At 41.6% G+C, this 15,227-nt stretch overlaps 2 protein-coding genes across 2 annotated transcripts in view; one reads left to right on the forward strand and one right to left on the reverse strand.

Moving 5' to 3' along the window:
- Positions 1-15,227, forward strand: part of snd1 (staphylococcal nuclease and tudor domain containing 1) — a 180,094-nt gene that overhangs the window by 95,314 nt on the left and 69,553 nt on the right. The gene's annotated exons all lie outside the window — the stretch shown is intronic.
- On the reverse strand, positions 9,527-12,189 carry LOC307022484 (general transcription factor II-I repeat domain-containing protein 2B-like). The gene is made up of 2 exons (XM_079655289.1): positions 10,153-12,189; positions 9,527-10,029 (listed from the first exon to the last, which is right to left on the reverse strand). Coding segments are annotated over exons 1-2 (1,971 nt in total). The 5' UTR covers positions 12,123-12,189; the 3' UTR covers positions 9,527-10,028.

A 15,227-nucleotide genomic window follows, 5' to 3' on the forward strand; every position in this document is an offset into this window, starting at 1 on the left:
TATCCGGAGGGCAGGTTAGGATACCAAGACAATGAACATGGTTTGATCTAGACTTGCTGGTAATTTATTGCTGTCATTAATCACATTTAGTTGAAGTCATAGTTTTCCCCTTTCCATATGTTTCTCAGATCCATGTGTGTTTCTTAAGCTATACTCAATGTTCCTCTTTCTGCCTTTTCACTTCTCTAATTACACTGTCTTTATGCTTGCTCTTTTTCTCCCATCCGTGTTTCATTATTTCTCTTTTGCTGCTGCTGTGCTGTCCCCCCTCTCTTTCCCCTATTTTTCAATTCTCTTCCTCTGTTCTCCCCCTTCTGTCTACTTGCCCTCACTCCCCTTCTCCAAATTGCTACTTCTTACAGTGCTCCTCTGCTCTACAATTTGCAGGCCAGTCCCAAGTTAATTGTGTTTGCTCATTCAGCATATGTTTTTTTTGTGTGCGACAGAGTGTGTTCTCTCAAATGAGAGCACTATCAGGTCATGGCAACTGAAGGCGCACAATAAAAGATGAGCGTTTTCACCCCTCTTTTTTTGCTTTCATCCTGTGTCATTCAGTGTTTGAGCTTCGCTAGCAGCCATTGTCTCCAGTCTAATGGGCTTCATTATGTTGAGCTGTGTTCATACTGGCTGCCAGAGCAGGGATTAGCTCTAGCGCCATGTTAGCTGGAAGCAGAAGAAAGATACAAGTAGGTTTGCACTGTTAACCCAATCAACGTGAGGCAAGATGGATAGATATGAGATACTGTCTGTTTGGCCAGGTAAATTGACATTTTAAGCTTGATTCCACTAATTAGGACCCCATTCATTTTTAAAGATATTTTGAATTTAAAAAACTGTATGCTGTTTATATGTGTGCCAAGTTTGTAATATAATGCCCATTATAATCTTCTCACCATATGCTAATGCCTCCCATATCTTGCCCTGGCCACGTCATTGGTCAGCTGGCCTTATTAGGATTCGTGGAGCATCCCTGTTTGTGCCTTCATCACAATGTTGCCTTGCCAACTGCCAGGCCTTAGGAAATGGATGTCTCTTTCTCTGAGCAATGTGAAGGTAAAAACATAGTAATTCACCACTGAGAGAGCAGCTAAATCTTCTAGACTTTTAGTTTCTTGGGAGCAAAGATGCTGTCTTCATTCCACCCCTCCCTCGCCTTCTTTTACTTCTATGTGACTTGGCTTGGTCAAACCAAGAGAGTAGATACTTTGCAACAGTGACATCAGCCCAATGTGTGGCTTTACTTCTGCTTACCACCTAAGCAGGAGTTAACACTAACATGGGTTTTGTCTCGTCTTGCCTTGATGCTTATTGTGTGGCTTTCATTCAATGACAAGTGTGAAAGTCTGCTGCTAGATGTAATTGGATCAAACGTGTAGCACTAGAAAATACTCAGTTTGCTGGTTAAACTATATTTCTCAAATATCGACATGAATTCTCTCCTTATAGGCCATCTCAGGGTTTTTTGAAGTGACCACTCTTTTGTTGTTCTCAAAGTGGCCACCTTTCTTTCATCTTCAACTATGAAGCCATGACTTTCAAATGTCCTCCTCCTCCTCCTCCTCCATCTCACTGCGACAATTACCTTCTTAAAATGGTTATTTCTATGAAGCTGTTAATCCCAGAATCTCCATCAAGCTTCATGTAGGGGAGGATTAGCCATACTGAGGACTGTCCCTTCACAGGGATGAAAGAAAAAAAACGAAACAGCTTTTCATCTTTTCAAATCCACCTGTCCACTCCCAGATTACCGGCAGCACTGTCCAGCAGATAGATTCAGCATGTGCATGCCAAAAATATTTTTGCTTTCCACTTCCATTTTAGTGCGTTTGTATCTTTTGCCTTATGCCGGATATCTTTTGTAGTGACGCCACACAATATTGCAAACTGCTTTCCAATGACGGGGGACAGAGCTTTCTTTCTAATATGCTCCCAATTTGGATTCCATTACTGATAGTTTACCTTATCTATGTTCAAGGGAACTATCAGCTTCAAAATGTAGGCAAAATAACACTAAAAACATGTAGCCAATATACTTTAAATACAAAAAAACTGAACTTTTGACTTAAATGTAATGTATCATAGATCTCGCATAACTGTATTAGGTTAGTTGAAAGCAATAATATTCAGTTTGAATCTAAAATATTAGTTGCAACTTTATATTATTGCTTTCATCTAACCTAATACATTTTTGTGAAATGTATTGACATAATACATTTAATTAAAGCCAACATTTTAGATTTGTCAGTGTATGAATTCTGAGCGTGATGACATACACAGTCATTTTACCTGTACATTCTGGTGTGTGTGTGTGTGTGTGTGTGTGTGTGTGTGTGTGTGTGTGTGTGTGTGTGTGTGTGTGTGTGTGTGTGTGTGTGTGTGTGTGTGTGTGTGTGTGTGTGTGTGTGTGTGTGTGTGTGTGTGTGTGTGTGTGTGTGTGTGTGTGTGTGTGTGTGTGTGTGTGTGTGTGTGTGTGTGTGTGTGTGTGTGTGTGTGTGTGTGTGTGTGTGTGTGTGTGTGTGTGTGTGTGTGTGTGTGTTCTCTAATAGGACTACTCGCCTCCCAGCCAGTTATTTTTTCCTTTGTAATATCCGCTGTCTCTCTGCCTCCACCATTTTCCCATACTGGGGGATTTGTGAAGCCAAGCTAAGTGTGTCTAATCTACGAGCGCAGCCAGCACAGCACCAAATGTTTTGTGCCGATGTACCTGCGGCTCCCAACAATACGACACTTCAGCAGCTGTCTACCCAAGCAGGTAGGACACAAAGCAGGAGGGGTTGGGCTGGAGGGTAGAAGCGGACACCCGAGTGGACTTTGACATTATTGCTAAGCGACCATGGACTTGCGTATGAATTAATGTGAGAAAAATAATACATTTTGGCAAAGGTAAAAGCATAGTAAGATGGAAATGGAATATGGGTCAATGGAAAAGTACCCCATCCCTCCAACTCCAACCCTGTGACCTTGCTTGAATGTGTTTTCTGTAGCAGTGCAATCAGGGATATCGTCGGCTGCGGCTGGGGTCCAACAGAGTCCTGGCTGTGAAAGGAAGGGGGGGGAAAAGCAGCAGGCAGCACTTTCTAAATTGAAGTCAATAACACAGCAGTCCATTCTGTCAGAGCCAGTCCTCCCACACAGTCCGCTTACAGTCACTAAGGAGAGCTGAGGGTAGGATGTCGATTGAGTCCTCTAAAGCACCACTATGCAGGGCAACATGTGTTTTGTGTGGGTGAGCGCACACGGGGGGTGGTGGGGGGAAATAGCGGCGTCAGTGCAGAGAGGCGTGGCACCCGTGCTGTACACCTCATAAACTTGGTCTTGTCTAAGTAAAACCACTGACAGTAATTGTTTTCCTCTTTGCTGATTGTACTCAGTTTGCAACTCTGCGACTATAATTGAATATTAAGTAGCCTAGTATAAGTGATCCAAAATGAAAAATAAGTGCCGTGAGCCTGCTACATGGAAGTGCTTTTATTCTGGCTGCTGTATGAGATCTTGCTAATGCAGGCATATCTGAGACACACATGCACACACTCTTACTCTGCCTTTTAATACCTTTCTGCATGTTTGCACTTTTACATAGCCTCGGGGGATTAAAAGGAATACGGTTGGCCTGCCCTGAGCAGGGGTAGGAGAGGAAATTAGGGACTGGTAGAGGGTAGACATCCGGCTGACATGAGTTGTCCTGTGTGTTGGAACATGTGCGGTTAGCTTCCATTCTTTGTATTGGAATCTGATGACGACTACGTAATGCTTACTGGCACATCCGCACAGCGTGGAACAAGCGTGATTTGGTTTGGGAGCTAGCACTTTTTGCTTACTTTTGCTGAGCTGAACGCTTACAAAAAGTCAACTGGCTGCAGTTTTGGCTCTCTACATTCCCAATAGCGTTCTGACAGTTCTGTGCTTCTCATTGGGAAATTCTTGGTAGGATTTTAAGTGTGTGTGTATATATTATATATATTATAATTTTTAAAGAGAATCGCTGTTGGCAGAAGATTGTCCTTGAATTAATTCATAACTATCATGCCCTATCTTCTAAATGAGATTTCTGCTCTCAACCCAGTTTGGAGAAAAGAACTGCACACACAGTCACATGTGATCATAATTAGATACATGTCTATGGTTCCATAATGCAGGGCAATGTTCACATCATACATGATATCAAGAGAATAAGTTAAATGAAGCCTGAAGCTATTCTCCATCTACAGAGCTCTTCACTTTTGAAACATACACAGAACAATCCCAATGCATTGCCACAACCCACTTAAAAGCTGACATCTTTACATTTAGAAACTACACTAAGTGCATCCAATGTTTTATCTACATGATCTCTCCTGTGCTTTTATTCCATGTATTCCATCATTGTTTGCTTGTAGATATTTGATAGACTCATGCTGCACACAGGCCACCGCCTACTAATCCTCCTACTGCTGCTCTCTCTCTATTCTCTGTCAGTTCTCTCACTGATGGCATCAGTCTAAGCCACTTGCACTGCTGCTGGGTGGACAGTCATAATTTCCCAAGGCAGACATTGATTTCACTTTCATTGTCCTGTCACTCATTGTTTGACACTTACTGAAAAGGATATTTTTGTCTTGAAACCTATCGCTGTTTTGCAGAAAGAAGCAGGAAACATGTCTAACTTTGGCCTTCTGAGAAAACTCCTGTAATGTCAGAAACTGAATTCCCTTTTGCCATTATTACTGTCTTCACATGTGGTGGTTCCATGGAATTGCTCTCATGGACACAGACATTTGATGTTTGCCTCCATTTTTTGTGTTTAAGTGTGGGTCAGATGTTAAAAATCAGCGTTTCCGCCAGGGGGGCGTCTTGCCGTCATTTGACGCTGTGATTCAGCTCGGAGCACCCTGAACTCGAGCCGAGGGCGTCCAAAAAAATAAATCATTTGAGAGAAGATCGAGAGTTTTTATCGTTTGAAATGACGAAAAGGAAAAAGGACAAGGACATCCCTCTGTTGGAAAGGCAAAGGAGTCTGGCGGGATTATTTTAGCCGCCAGCAAAGCGCGTTCCTGTGACGAAAAAGAAATACTGCGCATCTTCCAAGGACCATGCCAGGAGGGGTGTCCCTGTCGGCAGGGAGACGTAAAGAGATAGTAAAAGGGACAGCGCAATTCAAAATTGTGTGTGTGCATATTTAAAGAGATGGTATGTATAAGGGACAGCTCAAGTCAACACTCAAGTCAAGTGACACAACGTGACGTCAACCCCCCCCACCCACCCTCTCAGCCTTAGTCTGGCGGAAACACTGTTCATCATGTTTTTTAAATATTGACTAGTTAAAGAATCCGCTAGCAAAAGCTTTCAGTGCCTGTGTATGCACTTTAGTTTGACCGTTTTGTCTGAAGATGGCTTTGCTGACTTAATCGTCTAGACACTCTTCTTCGAGGGCTGCAATTTGTTTTCTCCTGTTGCCTATCAGCGTCTTGCCATCCATTTGTTAGTAGCTCAGCTGTGCACAGCAATAATGGAATGAAAATTGATGAAACCAAGGAGACACATTGGTCTTTCTTTTGAGGAAACAATTGAGCTCTCCACTTATTCATCGAGCGGAAATGGCATCAGCCAACATCCTTCGGGCGTACGGTTTTATTTTCTTACAAGGTGCATTAGGTTTTCAAGCAGTAGGTCTGGGCAACATGTTGAGCTGGCCACAAGATTATAATGGCTTGTAGCTCCATGTTAGTAGCAGGGGGGTCTGCCTTTGCCTGTGGCCACATTGTTGAAATTGAATTTGAAGAGTGTGTGTTGTGCGGCTGCCAGTTTCTGAAGTGAACGTTATCCATCCTATTTGGAAGCACAATTGTCCTATCGCACACCTGCTGGTGTTAAAAGCACTCCCGCAGGAAATGGTGCATTCTGAGCCAAATGAATCGAATAATCGCTGCGACTGTTTGTCTGTTAAATAGATTTGATCTATTACAGTACATTTTTACACATGCACATTTGGGCTGGCTTTACTTGAACAATATCCTGTTTTTATTTAGTTGATAATGAGCAGGGTCATTCTAAAAGGGACACTCATTTGTTGCTGTAATAGAGGAGAAAATGTGTTGCCATAGTGATAGTACTTGTCAAATATAATGACTGCAGTTTCCTTATAAAATGTGTTCCTGCTTTATCAAACTAAATGTAATAAGTACATCCAATCAACCTGTGATAAACCCAAACCAACAACTAGTGACATCACTTGGCTTGAGGATGTTTTTGATGCCCTTTTGTTCATGAATGACTCAACCTTCCTGCCGATTGTACTGCTTGTATTATGTTGTATTAACTGTGAATGAGCCATGGTTTTTGTGCACATGTTGTTCACAAACCTCCATGTGGTGTTCATGACTAAAAAGAGCGGTTTACATTTGTCTTCAGCTCTGGCCCTGAAAACACTTTGAAAGGAAAAATGCAATTCTGACATTGTTGACCGACTCATGACTGATGACTCATCCTTTTTCTTTATGCTTAAGAATCCCAGCTATTGGAGGAATTATTTGATATAATAAATCAAACGTAAAAGCTTTTACTTAAAGTGTTTTCAATGATGTTCCCACATAGGTTGAGTCAGTTTCCGTCCTGATGTTTTGTAATGCATTTCAATCTAGTCGATGGAGGGGAAAATTAAGTAAATTAACATATATTGATGTAAATTATAGGTCATACAGCCCAGTGCACTGAATAGCTCAATTAAACGTCATTAAACTGCATTTTCCATCTTTCTTTGTACTGATTCTGTAGTCGGATAATGTCCTCTCTGATGTAGCGCTGATTAACAGCATCTGTGTTTCTGTATTCTTTTACATTTTTAGCTCCATTTCTCTCCCCTCTCTCCTCCTTGTGGGGGTGTTTGAAAGCCCTTTTGTGATTTTGACAGTGGTTTTCTTTTCTTATTTCCCTGTATTGGTCGGAGAGGTCAGATAGATGATTGGTTCAAAGGGTGAGCCAAATATTCATAAGAATCTGAGGGTGTCACATTTGGAGCTGTTGTTGATTGGAGACTTCAAATAATAAAAATGAAATCTAGAATAATTCTTCCCTTTTTAAAAAAAAAATGCAACACCCGAAATCTTCTGATACTTGTTTATTATGTTCACGAGTGTAGTTTTATTAATTTACCATGTTCCTAAGGTGGGAATGAAAGTTGGATGTCATTCCCTTGTAATTGGGTGCCTTACGGATTAGATGAACTACCATTGTCATGCACTATAGTATTCCCACGGCTAAGGAAATGGAGGGCAAATCATCTTTGGCAATGAATTGTCATTTGCAGTCCTGCAACATAATAACTGTATTCCTCGTATGTAGGCATGACTTGATTCAATCAGCCCCTCCTCCCCTTTTTCTCCTTGTTGATAGTCAGTTGCCATTTATGTGATTGAACTTGCGGAGAGGTTGAATTAGATTGCCAAAATTGAAGGATGATTATAGGATGATTCGTCTCGAGGTTGTTATCGTGTACGTCCCTGACTTAGGTCAGATTATTATACCTTATTATATGATGTCTGACTACCTGTTGGCATGAACCATTATTTTGACTGACTGTACTATCCCTTTTCTTAGTGTGCCAGTCGCTTCACAAGTGACTGCATCAATGTCCTCTTACAAAAAGGAGGCATTTCTTTTAGACTCCTGGCTTTTTTTTTTATAACATCCTTTTGGAAAATACCTGAACAAATGCAGTTAAATGGAATCTGAATGTCTTCACAGGACTCCTTGCAGTCTCCAGCTTTTTGTCTTTACTACAAGTGTATATCAACCTGTAGTACCTCTTCAGTAAACTGTCTCCTCTAAGTTCCCCACACTCAAACTTCCACCCCTTGCCTAACAACTCTACAACCAGCCTAGAAACCAGGCACCGCCGCTCCTTTTGACAAGCACACAGAAATTGACAAAAAGCCATGTTGAAAAATGCTTCTGTCGGCTGTTTCCCTCCCCTTTTTTCCGCTCCCTCATTCTCTCACTCCGTCAGCACCGGCAGGGTCTGGGAGGACAGAAATGGCTTTTTGAGTGACACAGGCTGGCTGTGCCATTTGCCGTGTCAACTGGAGAAAGAGGATAGAAAAGGAGGTGGAGACAGATGATGATAGCCCAGCCATGATTGTCCCGTGCCCTTCTCACATTCACCTGCCATCTTTCCCCCTGAGGTCATTGAATTCCAAATAGCATGGCCACAATGCTGAAGGTGTACAAATGTTTTCGCAGGGCTATGGAAGTTTGTGTTTCCTCATTTGCAACACGGCGTCTCATTTTATTTCTTTCAATATTCTCCTGTGCCGAATTTGGATGATGTTACCAATCTCCATTTTTTTTTTCTCTTATGAATCAAAAAGTAAAACATCTAAATTGTTTGAAAGGACCTCCGCTAAGGATTCATGTTACTCCACCATTTTTTGTACATAGGGCTATATCTGGCGCCCCATCGTAGTTTGGTCATTCCAGTTACGGAATCATAAATATTTAAAATTCCATTATGAAATCTTAAATTGGTTAATAAAGCGTTAGCAAGTGGGGGCTGCATGAAGAAACAGCTGCTGGATATGACTGTAGAGAGGTTTGACAAAAGGTACCCACTCCCGCCTTCCATTTTTTACATCTCACCATCACAATTAGTAGTATAATAATTGTCTTTGGAGGCATGGCAACCATGGTGATGCATATAGAGATCATCCCCTCCATCATGAAAAGATAAGCATGTTGGAGGATTATGTTTAAAAGCCTCTGATTAGCAAATGACATTAGATAAAATAACACATGTGCTGACATCACAAAGCTAACAGCTAGCCGTGTCTCTAATGGATCTTGTTTTTTCCGGCTTCCAATCATCCCTTTATGTCTGTGTAAGTGTGTTTTAACTTTAATAAATAGTCAAATGAAATAATGTATTATATAAATAGATTTGAATATTGTGGACCTGTTGATGATAGTTACTTTCACTCTCCTTATCACAGCAGAATATCCGCTTTTAAAATGAGGCTCAGCTCCAAATTGGTAGGGAAAACAGCATGTCATTGTTATTTCCTCTTTGTTGCTGCTGTACTGCTCAGTGATTGCAAAATAATGGCCAGGTTTTATTGGTTGTGTACTCGGAGGTATATGTGTAAATGGATCGGCAGGAAAGCAGCGCTGTCATTTTGAGAGGTAATGTGGCTTAATGCCCTCTCCAATCATTCTGACCACCCCTAAATGTGCTCAATGCAGCTTGACTGCTCCCACCGAGCCTTCACAGCTTCAGGCAGCGATTTTAAGATTTTGACGCTTACCTCTCATTGCTTTCCGATACCCTAGGGCAGGGGTGTCAAACTCATTTTCACCGAGGGCCACATCAGCATAATCGTTGCCCTCAAAGGGCCAGATGTAACTTATAAATGTAACTAAATGCAATGTAACTAAATGCAATGTAAAATAAATGTAACTACTCCTTAATGTTAAATAACTGAATTTATTACTTATTCAAGTTACAAATATTACATATATATTTGCATAGATGTAAAAAATATGTTTGCTTGTTGCTCTGTTATTATAACATAAATCCTTTTAATTTGTCAGGTTATGAAACCCATATTACTCCATCAATCAACGATCAAACTATCCAAGTGAATAAAGAAAAATAACATCAAACACAAGTTATGACATTAACTTTGTTCAAAACTTGAAATAACAAATAACTGTAAAACCAACAATTGTGAGCTGCTAAGAACATGTGTGACAGATGTAGCATTTTACAAAAACAAATGGCTGCACACAGCCTTGCAGGGGGCATACATCCAACTCATGAGAGATGGTTTGATTACAGTAAACATTTGTTTGCAGAAACACATAAAACCTGCAAACACTAAATACATTGCTACACATATAAAGTAGTATATGTAATAAACTCAAAATAACAAAATAAGGGTTGTCTCAGTCCACAACTATATTGGTCAAGTTTTTAGGTTAGTTTTTGATGAGGAGATGCTGCCTGTCCTTGAACACACCATGTGGATCCCCTCTCCACCATCCTCATCCATTGATCATGTTCTGTAAATAACAAACACAAAACAAAATGCAAACACAATCATTACATTGCACATAGTTTAACTATTGTTCTTCTTGGTTGAATTGCATTTTATTATATATTATTAGGTTTTTTCAAATGCTTACCAATGTGTTTTCTGACCAGATGTCTGACACCGTTTTTCCGTGGACAGTGTGTCAATGTCTGGTTTTAGGTCCTGTGCTGTAGCAATCCGTAGAACAGCGTGGAGGTTGTCGTCAGTGATGCGTGATCTGTGCTTGTTTTTGTTTAGATTCATTATTGAAAACATCTGTTCGCACAGATAGGTGCTCCCAAACATAGACAGAACACGGGCAGCATGAAGTCGAAGCTGTGGCATGAAAGCAGGGGGCAGTAGACGGTAAAAGTCCTGGATTGTAACATCCTGGAACTTTGCTCTCAGGCCACTATCGCTTTGAAGCTCTATTAACTCCATCTGAAGTTGTTGGGGTGCAGTGCACACGTCGGTGGTGAAAGGACTAGCAAAGATGGCAAATCCAGAGTGCTGTGGTCTGAAGTCAGAGAATCGCCGATCAAACTCATTCATCAACAGGCTCAGTTTGGTAGCTAACTGAGCACATGAGAAAGTACCGGGACATGAGGCTGAGATGCTCTGAGAAACAGGAAAGTGGGCAAGATTGTCCTGTTTCACTTGGCACATCCATAGGTCAAGTTTACGCTGGAAAGCCGTGATCGTGTCGGACATCTGCGTGATGACTTGTTTGCGTCCCTGCAGCTTCTGATTCAGTTGGGCGAGATGTTCGGTTATGTCACACAACATAGCAAAGTCACACAGCCAGTTTGGATCTGACAGTTCAGACAAGGGTTTTCCTTTACTCTGCATGAAAAGAGCAATGTCTTCCCTAAGCTCAAAAAATCGTTTGAGGACTTTGCTCCTACTCAGCCACCTTACTTCTGTATGGTACGGCACGTCTCCGTGCTCCGAGCCCATCTCCTGCAAGAACAGCTGGAACTGACGATGATTCAGGCCACGCGCCCGAATGAAGTTCACTGTCTTCATGACCGTGGTCACTATATCATCCATCCCCAGCACCTTCCCGCACAAAGCTTCTTGATGGATAATGCAATGATACGTTATCAGAGGCGTGTGACAGTTACTTTCTTGCATTTTCTCCTTCATTAGTCCAACCAAGCCCACTTTTCTTCCACACATTGCAGGTGCACCGTCTGTAGTTAATCCCACCAAGTTTTCCCAGGGCAATGCGTTTTTACTGACGGACTTCTCCACCGCATCAAAAATGTCCCGTCCCGTTGTGGTCCCATGCATGGTAGCCACATCCAACAGCTCCTCAGTGACAGAGAGGTCCGACTTAACGCCTCTAATAAAAATAGATAGCTGCGCTGTATCCGTGTTGTCTGTGCTTTCATCAACAGCTAATGAAAAAGCTATGTAGCTGCGTGTCTCTTCGGCCAGCTGTGTTGCCAGGTTTCCTGCTAGTTCCTTAACTCGGTCCGCGATGGTGTTTCTTGATAAACTGACATTTTTAAAAGTCTGTATCTGGTCGGGACACACCTGCTCACAGACCTTCAGCATGCACTGCTTCAAAAACGCTCCCTCTGAAAAAGACTTTGAAGCGCGGGCGATTTCTTCAGCCACAACAAAGCTAGCTTTCACTGCCGCGTTGTTTTTGGTTGTGGCTTTCGCGAACACATTCTGCTGCGATCGCAGTTTGCCTTTTAATTCTTGGGCAATTTGTTGTTTTTCTTGATGGCTAAATTTGGCATACTTACCACCGTGTTTGGTCTCAAAATGCCGACGTAGATTGTACTCTTTGACAACCGCCACCGCCTCATAACACAAAAGACATACCGGTTTTTCTCCTTGAAGCACAAACATGTATTCGCCTTCCCATCTTTCTTGAAACACCCTTCCATCTGCATCAATTTTTCTCTTCCTGGACATTTTGGGATCATTATTTGTATTTCTCAATTCCACTTGTTGGGAAAATCGCATCGATGTGGAAACACTGCAGTCTAGTGGCGGGATGCCGTCACTTCGCGGGTAACATAATCGGCATGTATTGTGGGAAATGTAGTTTTTGGTCACGGCACGCATTTGACTTATTTATTTTTAGACAATCAGACCTATTAAGAAAAAAAAAAAAATTAAGAAAAATTTAAAAAAAAAAAAAAAAAAAAAAAAATGCAATGTAATGTAATTAAGCTCTCGCGGGCCACATAAAATGACGTGGCGGGCCACATTTGGCCCGCGGGCCTTGAGTTTGACACGTCTGCCCTAGGGCTTCGAAAGGCTGGGTGTCTCAACCCAGAACACAATGTACCGCTGAGAACTACGTAAGTGTGAAATGTCTAAAAATGAATTACAGTGACCATTGAAATTTATCCAGAGGTGCAATTAATGTACAATTCCCCCCTTTGTTACCATTTAGATCGGCATTAGCTGAGTTGCATAGACAAAAAAATTAAAACTGTTTCACCAAAGTAATAACTCTCACAGAGCTCGGCGACATTTGTTTCTAACAGCCGTTTAATAACAAACAGCCCAGTTCAATTTGTGTTTTCCCTACTGCCCCCTCCCACCGCCCAGTTAAAGGGAATTACGGTATATGATATTAGTAATATTACAAATGTAGCTCAATATTCATCGACCGGATGCCATGTCGCCCCTCTCTTAAAAATGAGATGGATTGTAGTTATTGCTGTTATTGATTTGAATAACCAGGCTGTTAAGGCCCAATGCAGAGTCTTGCTCAGCTACCTTTTGTGTTTCGCGTGAGCTGTTCTGTTCCTCACCTCAGTAACAACGGATCCATAAACTCATTTAACTAAAGGTTTAGCATGATTAGGTTTGCAGAGTCCTGCACTTTTTCTTTTTGACCTCCAACCTTCCAAGAAATAGAAGCTTTTATTATGTGTACCTCTACTCCTATCATGCTACCTTAACCATGGATACAGGTATGCATAGTGATCATTTAATGGGGGGTCGCAGAATCAGAAGTGCCAGGTAATGTAATCAAATGAGAGGCCGGTGTGTTAGTTGAAGGTTCAAGCCTCCTCACAACACTATTGATCCACCCAGAGATGTTGCATGTTGTCGGTCATTACATCACCAGAGGTCTTGTATTACGCAATGCTGTGGGCCCTTTCATTGTGTTGGTACTTGTCAAATCCCTATAGTGTTTAATTGTTGTACATGTTGTGGCTTCGGGGGGGAAATGACAGAAAAGCATGACCACAAAGGTCAGTGAGCTTCACAAAAGCCTGCGGGTTTCAAACGGAGTGAATTTCCTTTTTATACAATTCAGCACGACCTTGTTTATGTGTACTTTTTAACGGGCAGCAGCTGTGCCTGATCAATGTTGAAAATACATTCCATGCTGTATTCTAACAGGATAATGGTTAAATACACTAGCTCATTGACTTTAATGGGTAGTTCTCACTCTCTTAGTACCACTCAGCAAACGGCTACCAGATGATAAAAGGCTGCAAAGTCATTCAGTTGTTTTGAGATTGTATGTCACAAGCAAAGGGATGCATTTGTGTTGACAATACGCCACTTAAAATGCCAGCGCAGTGCTGAAACCCCCCCCAAGCAGGAGAGCTCTCCATAATTTATTGCTTTAGTTTGGTAGTCTACTGTAGGTCATTTGCAGAGGACAACATCTCTGATCCACTCACTATTGACGTCTTCTTTTTCTCTCTCTACATCTTAGCTCAGACTGCTTTTCTGTGAGGCTTCATAAGTCTCTAAACCTGCTTTTGAAATACTCTTCTCTCTATATATCACTCTTTCGCCATTACTTTTCCTCAATGTTGGCTGGAGTTTAGACTATACTGTGGACTCAATATATTTGAGGTTGAATCATTCATTTCTTTGTTTCTTTTTCTGAGGGAAAGGCAAACCGATGGTGGGGCCCAACAATTTCTGGTGACCACTAAGAATGTATTAATTATTTTTGGTATCAAATAAGACAAGCAATCTTTATGCTCTGCTATTTTGGGTTTTCCCTTTCTGTAGTTTAGTTATACATGTTTGTCTACATGTAAATGGTCTTCAACGGCTACAATACCAAAGTTCCCTTCTAGGGAGTTCCCCTCATTCATTTCGGACCATAGTGACATCACTATGTAACACTTGCTCTTGTTTTTGCTAGTGCTCCAACACATTGTACGTGATATGCCAAGGGGGTGGGACATTTCTGACACATTTCTAAGCAAATGACCAATCACAAGAGCCAGACATCTAACCAATCACAGCAGACTGGGCTCTCGTTTACTCTATTAATACAACATGTAAATGATGCATCAATTGTCCATTGAAGCTTTCCGGCTTCTCCATTTATCTTAAAATACTTTTATTTAACCAAAAACGCTAATTAAATATTCCAAAAACAATCAGGTGAAATTTCCAATCCACATTCTTCAGCAGCTGCATTAACTGGAAGAATCTCTCACATTTCCCTCCCCACCAACTTCTCCTTTTTTACCTGCTTTGGCAGAACAGCGATGCGAGGCAAACATCAATAATCTATTGATAAAAAGGAAAAACTCATTAATGTGCGTAAGGCAGGTTTAATGGTGGAGATCACACTGCCTGCCTGACCGTTAATGGCCTCGGCCATGAGGGAAACCGTTTGACTTGTCCCCACCCTGCCACCGACACTGATGCATGGGACCCCCCGAGTCGCATTGATCACCCTAAAGAGAGTCTACGAGCACAAAGGCACCCCCACAAAAACATTCCTGTCCAATATGCATGCTGTTGTTCCAATGCTACAAACACTGACCTTCCGCGGAAATTGTTCAAAAGCAAAACTCCCGAAATGTAGTGTTTGATTCCTACAGGAAATGGATGTTTTCCCAAAAAGAAGCTTGATGTTTGTGTAGAGGTGGTTGGTTTGCTGTAGTGTCCGATTTGTTGTCCTTAAAACAACGGCTGTTATAACTGTTGACTGAGGCTATGTGATAAAGTGTCCTTCTGCCACCAAGTTGTTTAGAGACACCCTTTGGCTTCACAGTGAGCAATTTGGACGGCAATATCCTCCCCAATCCTCACCCCACACCAAGCTGTAAATGGAGAGCTTCTTATGTCTTCATCAGCTCTACCCTCCATTTCAACCCCTCCGTTAATCTTGTACAATGGAAAGTTGTGTGGCAACACAATACTGTCCCCTATTTAGCATTTATGAGCACTACCTGA

This window comes from Notothenia rossii (genome assembly GCF_949606895.1).
Source record: "Notothenia rossii genome assembly, chromosome: 10".
NCBI lineage: Eukaryota > Metazoa > Chordata > Actinopteri > Perciformes > Nototheniidae > Notothenia > Notothenia rossii.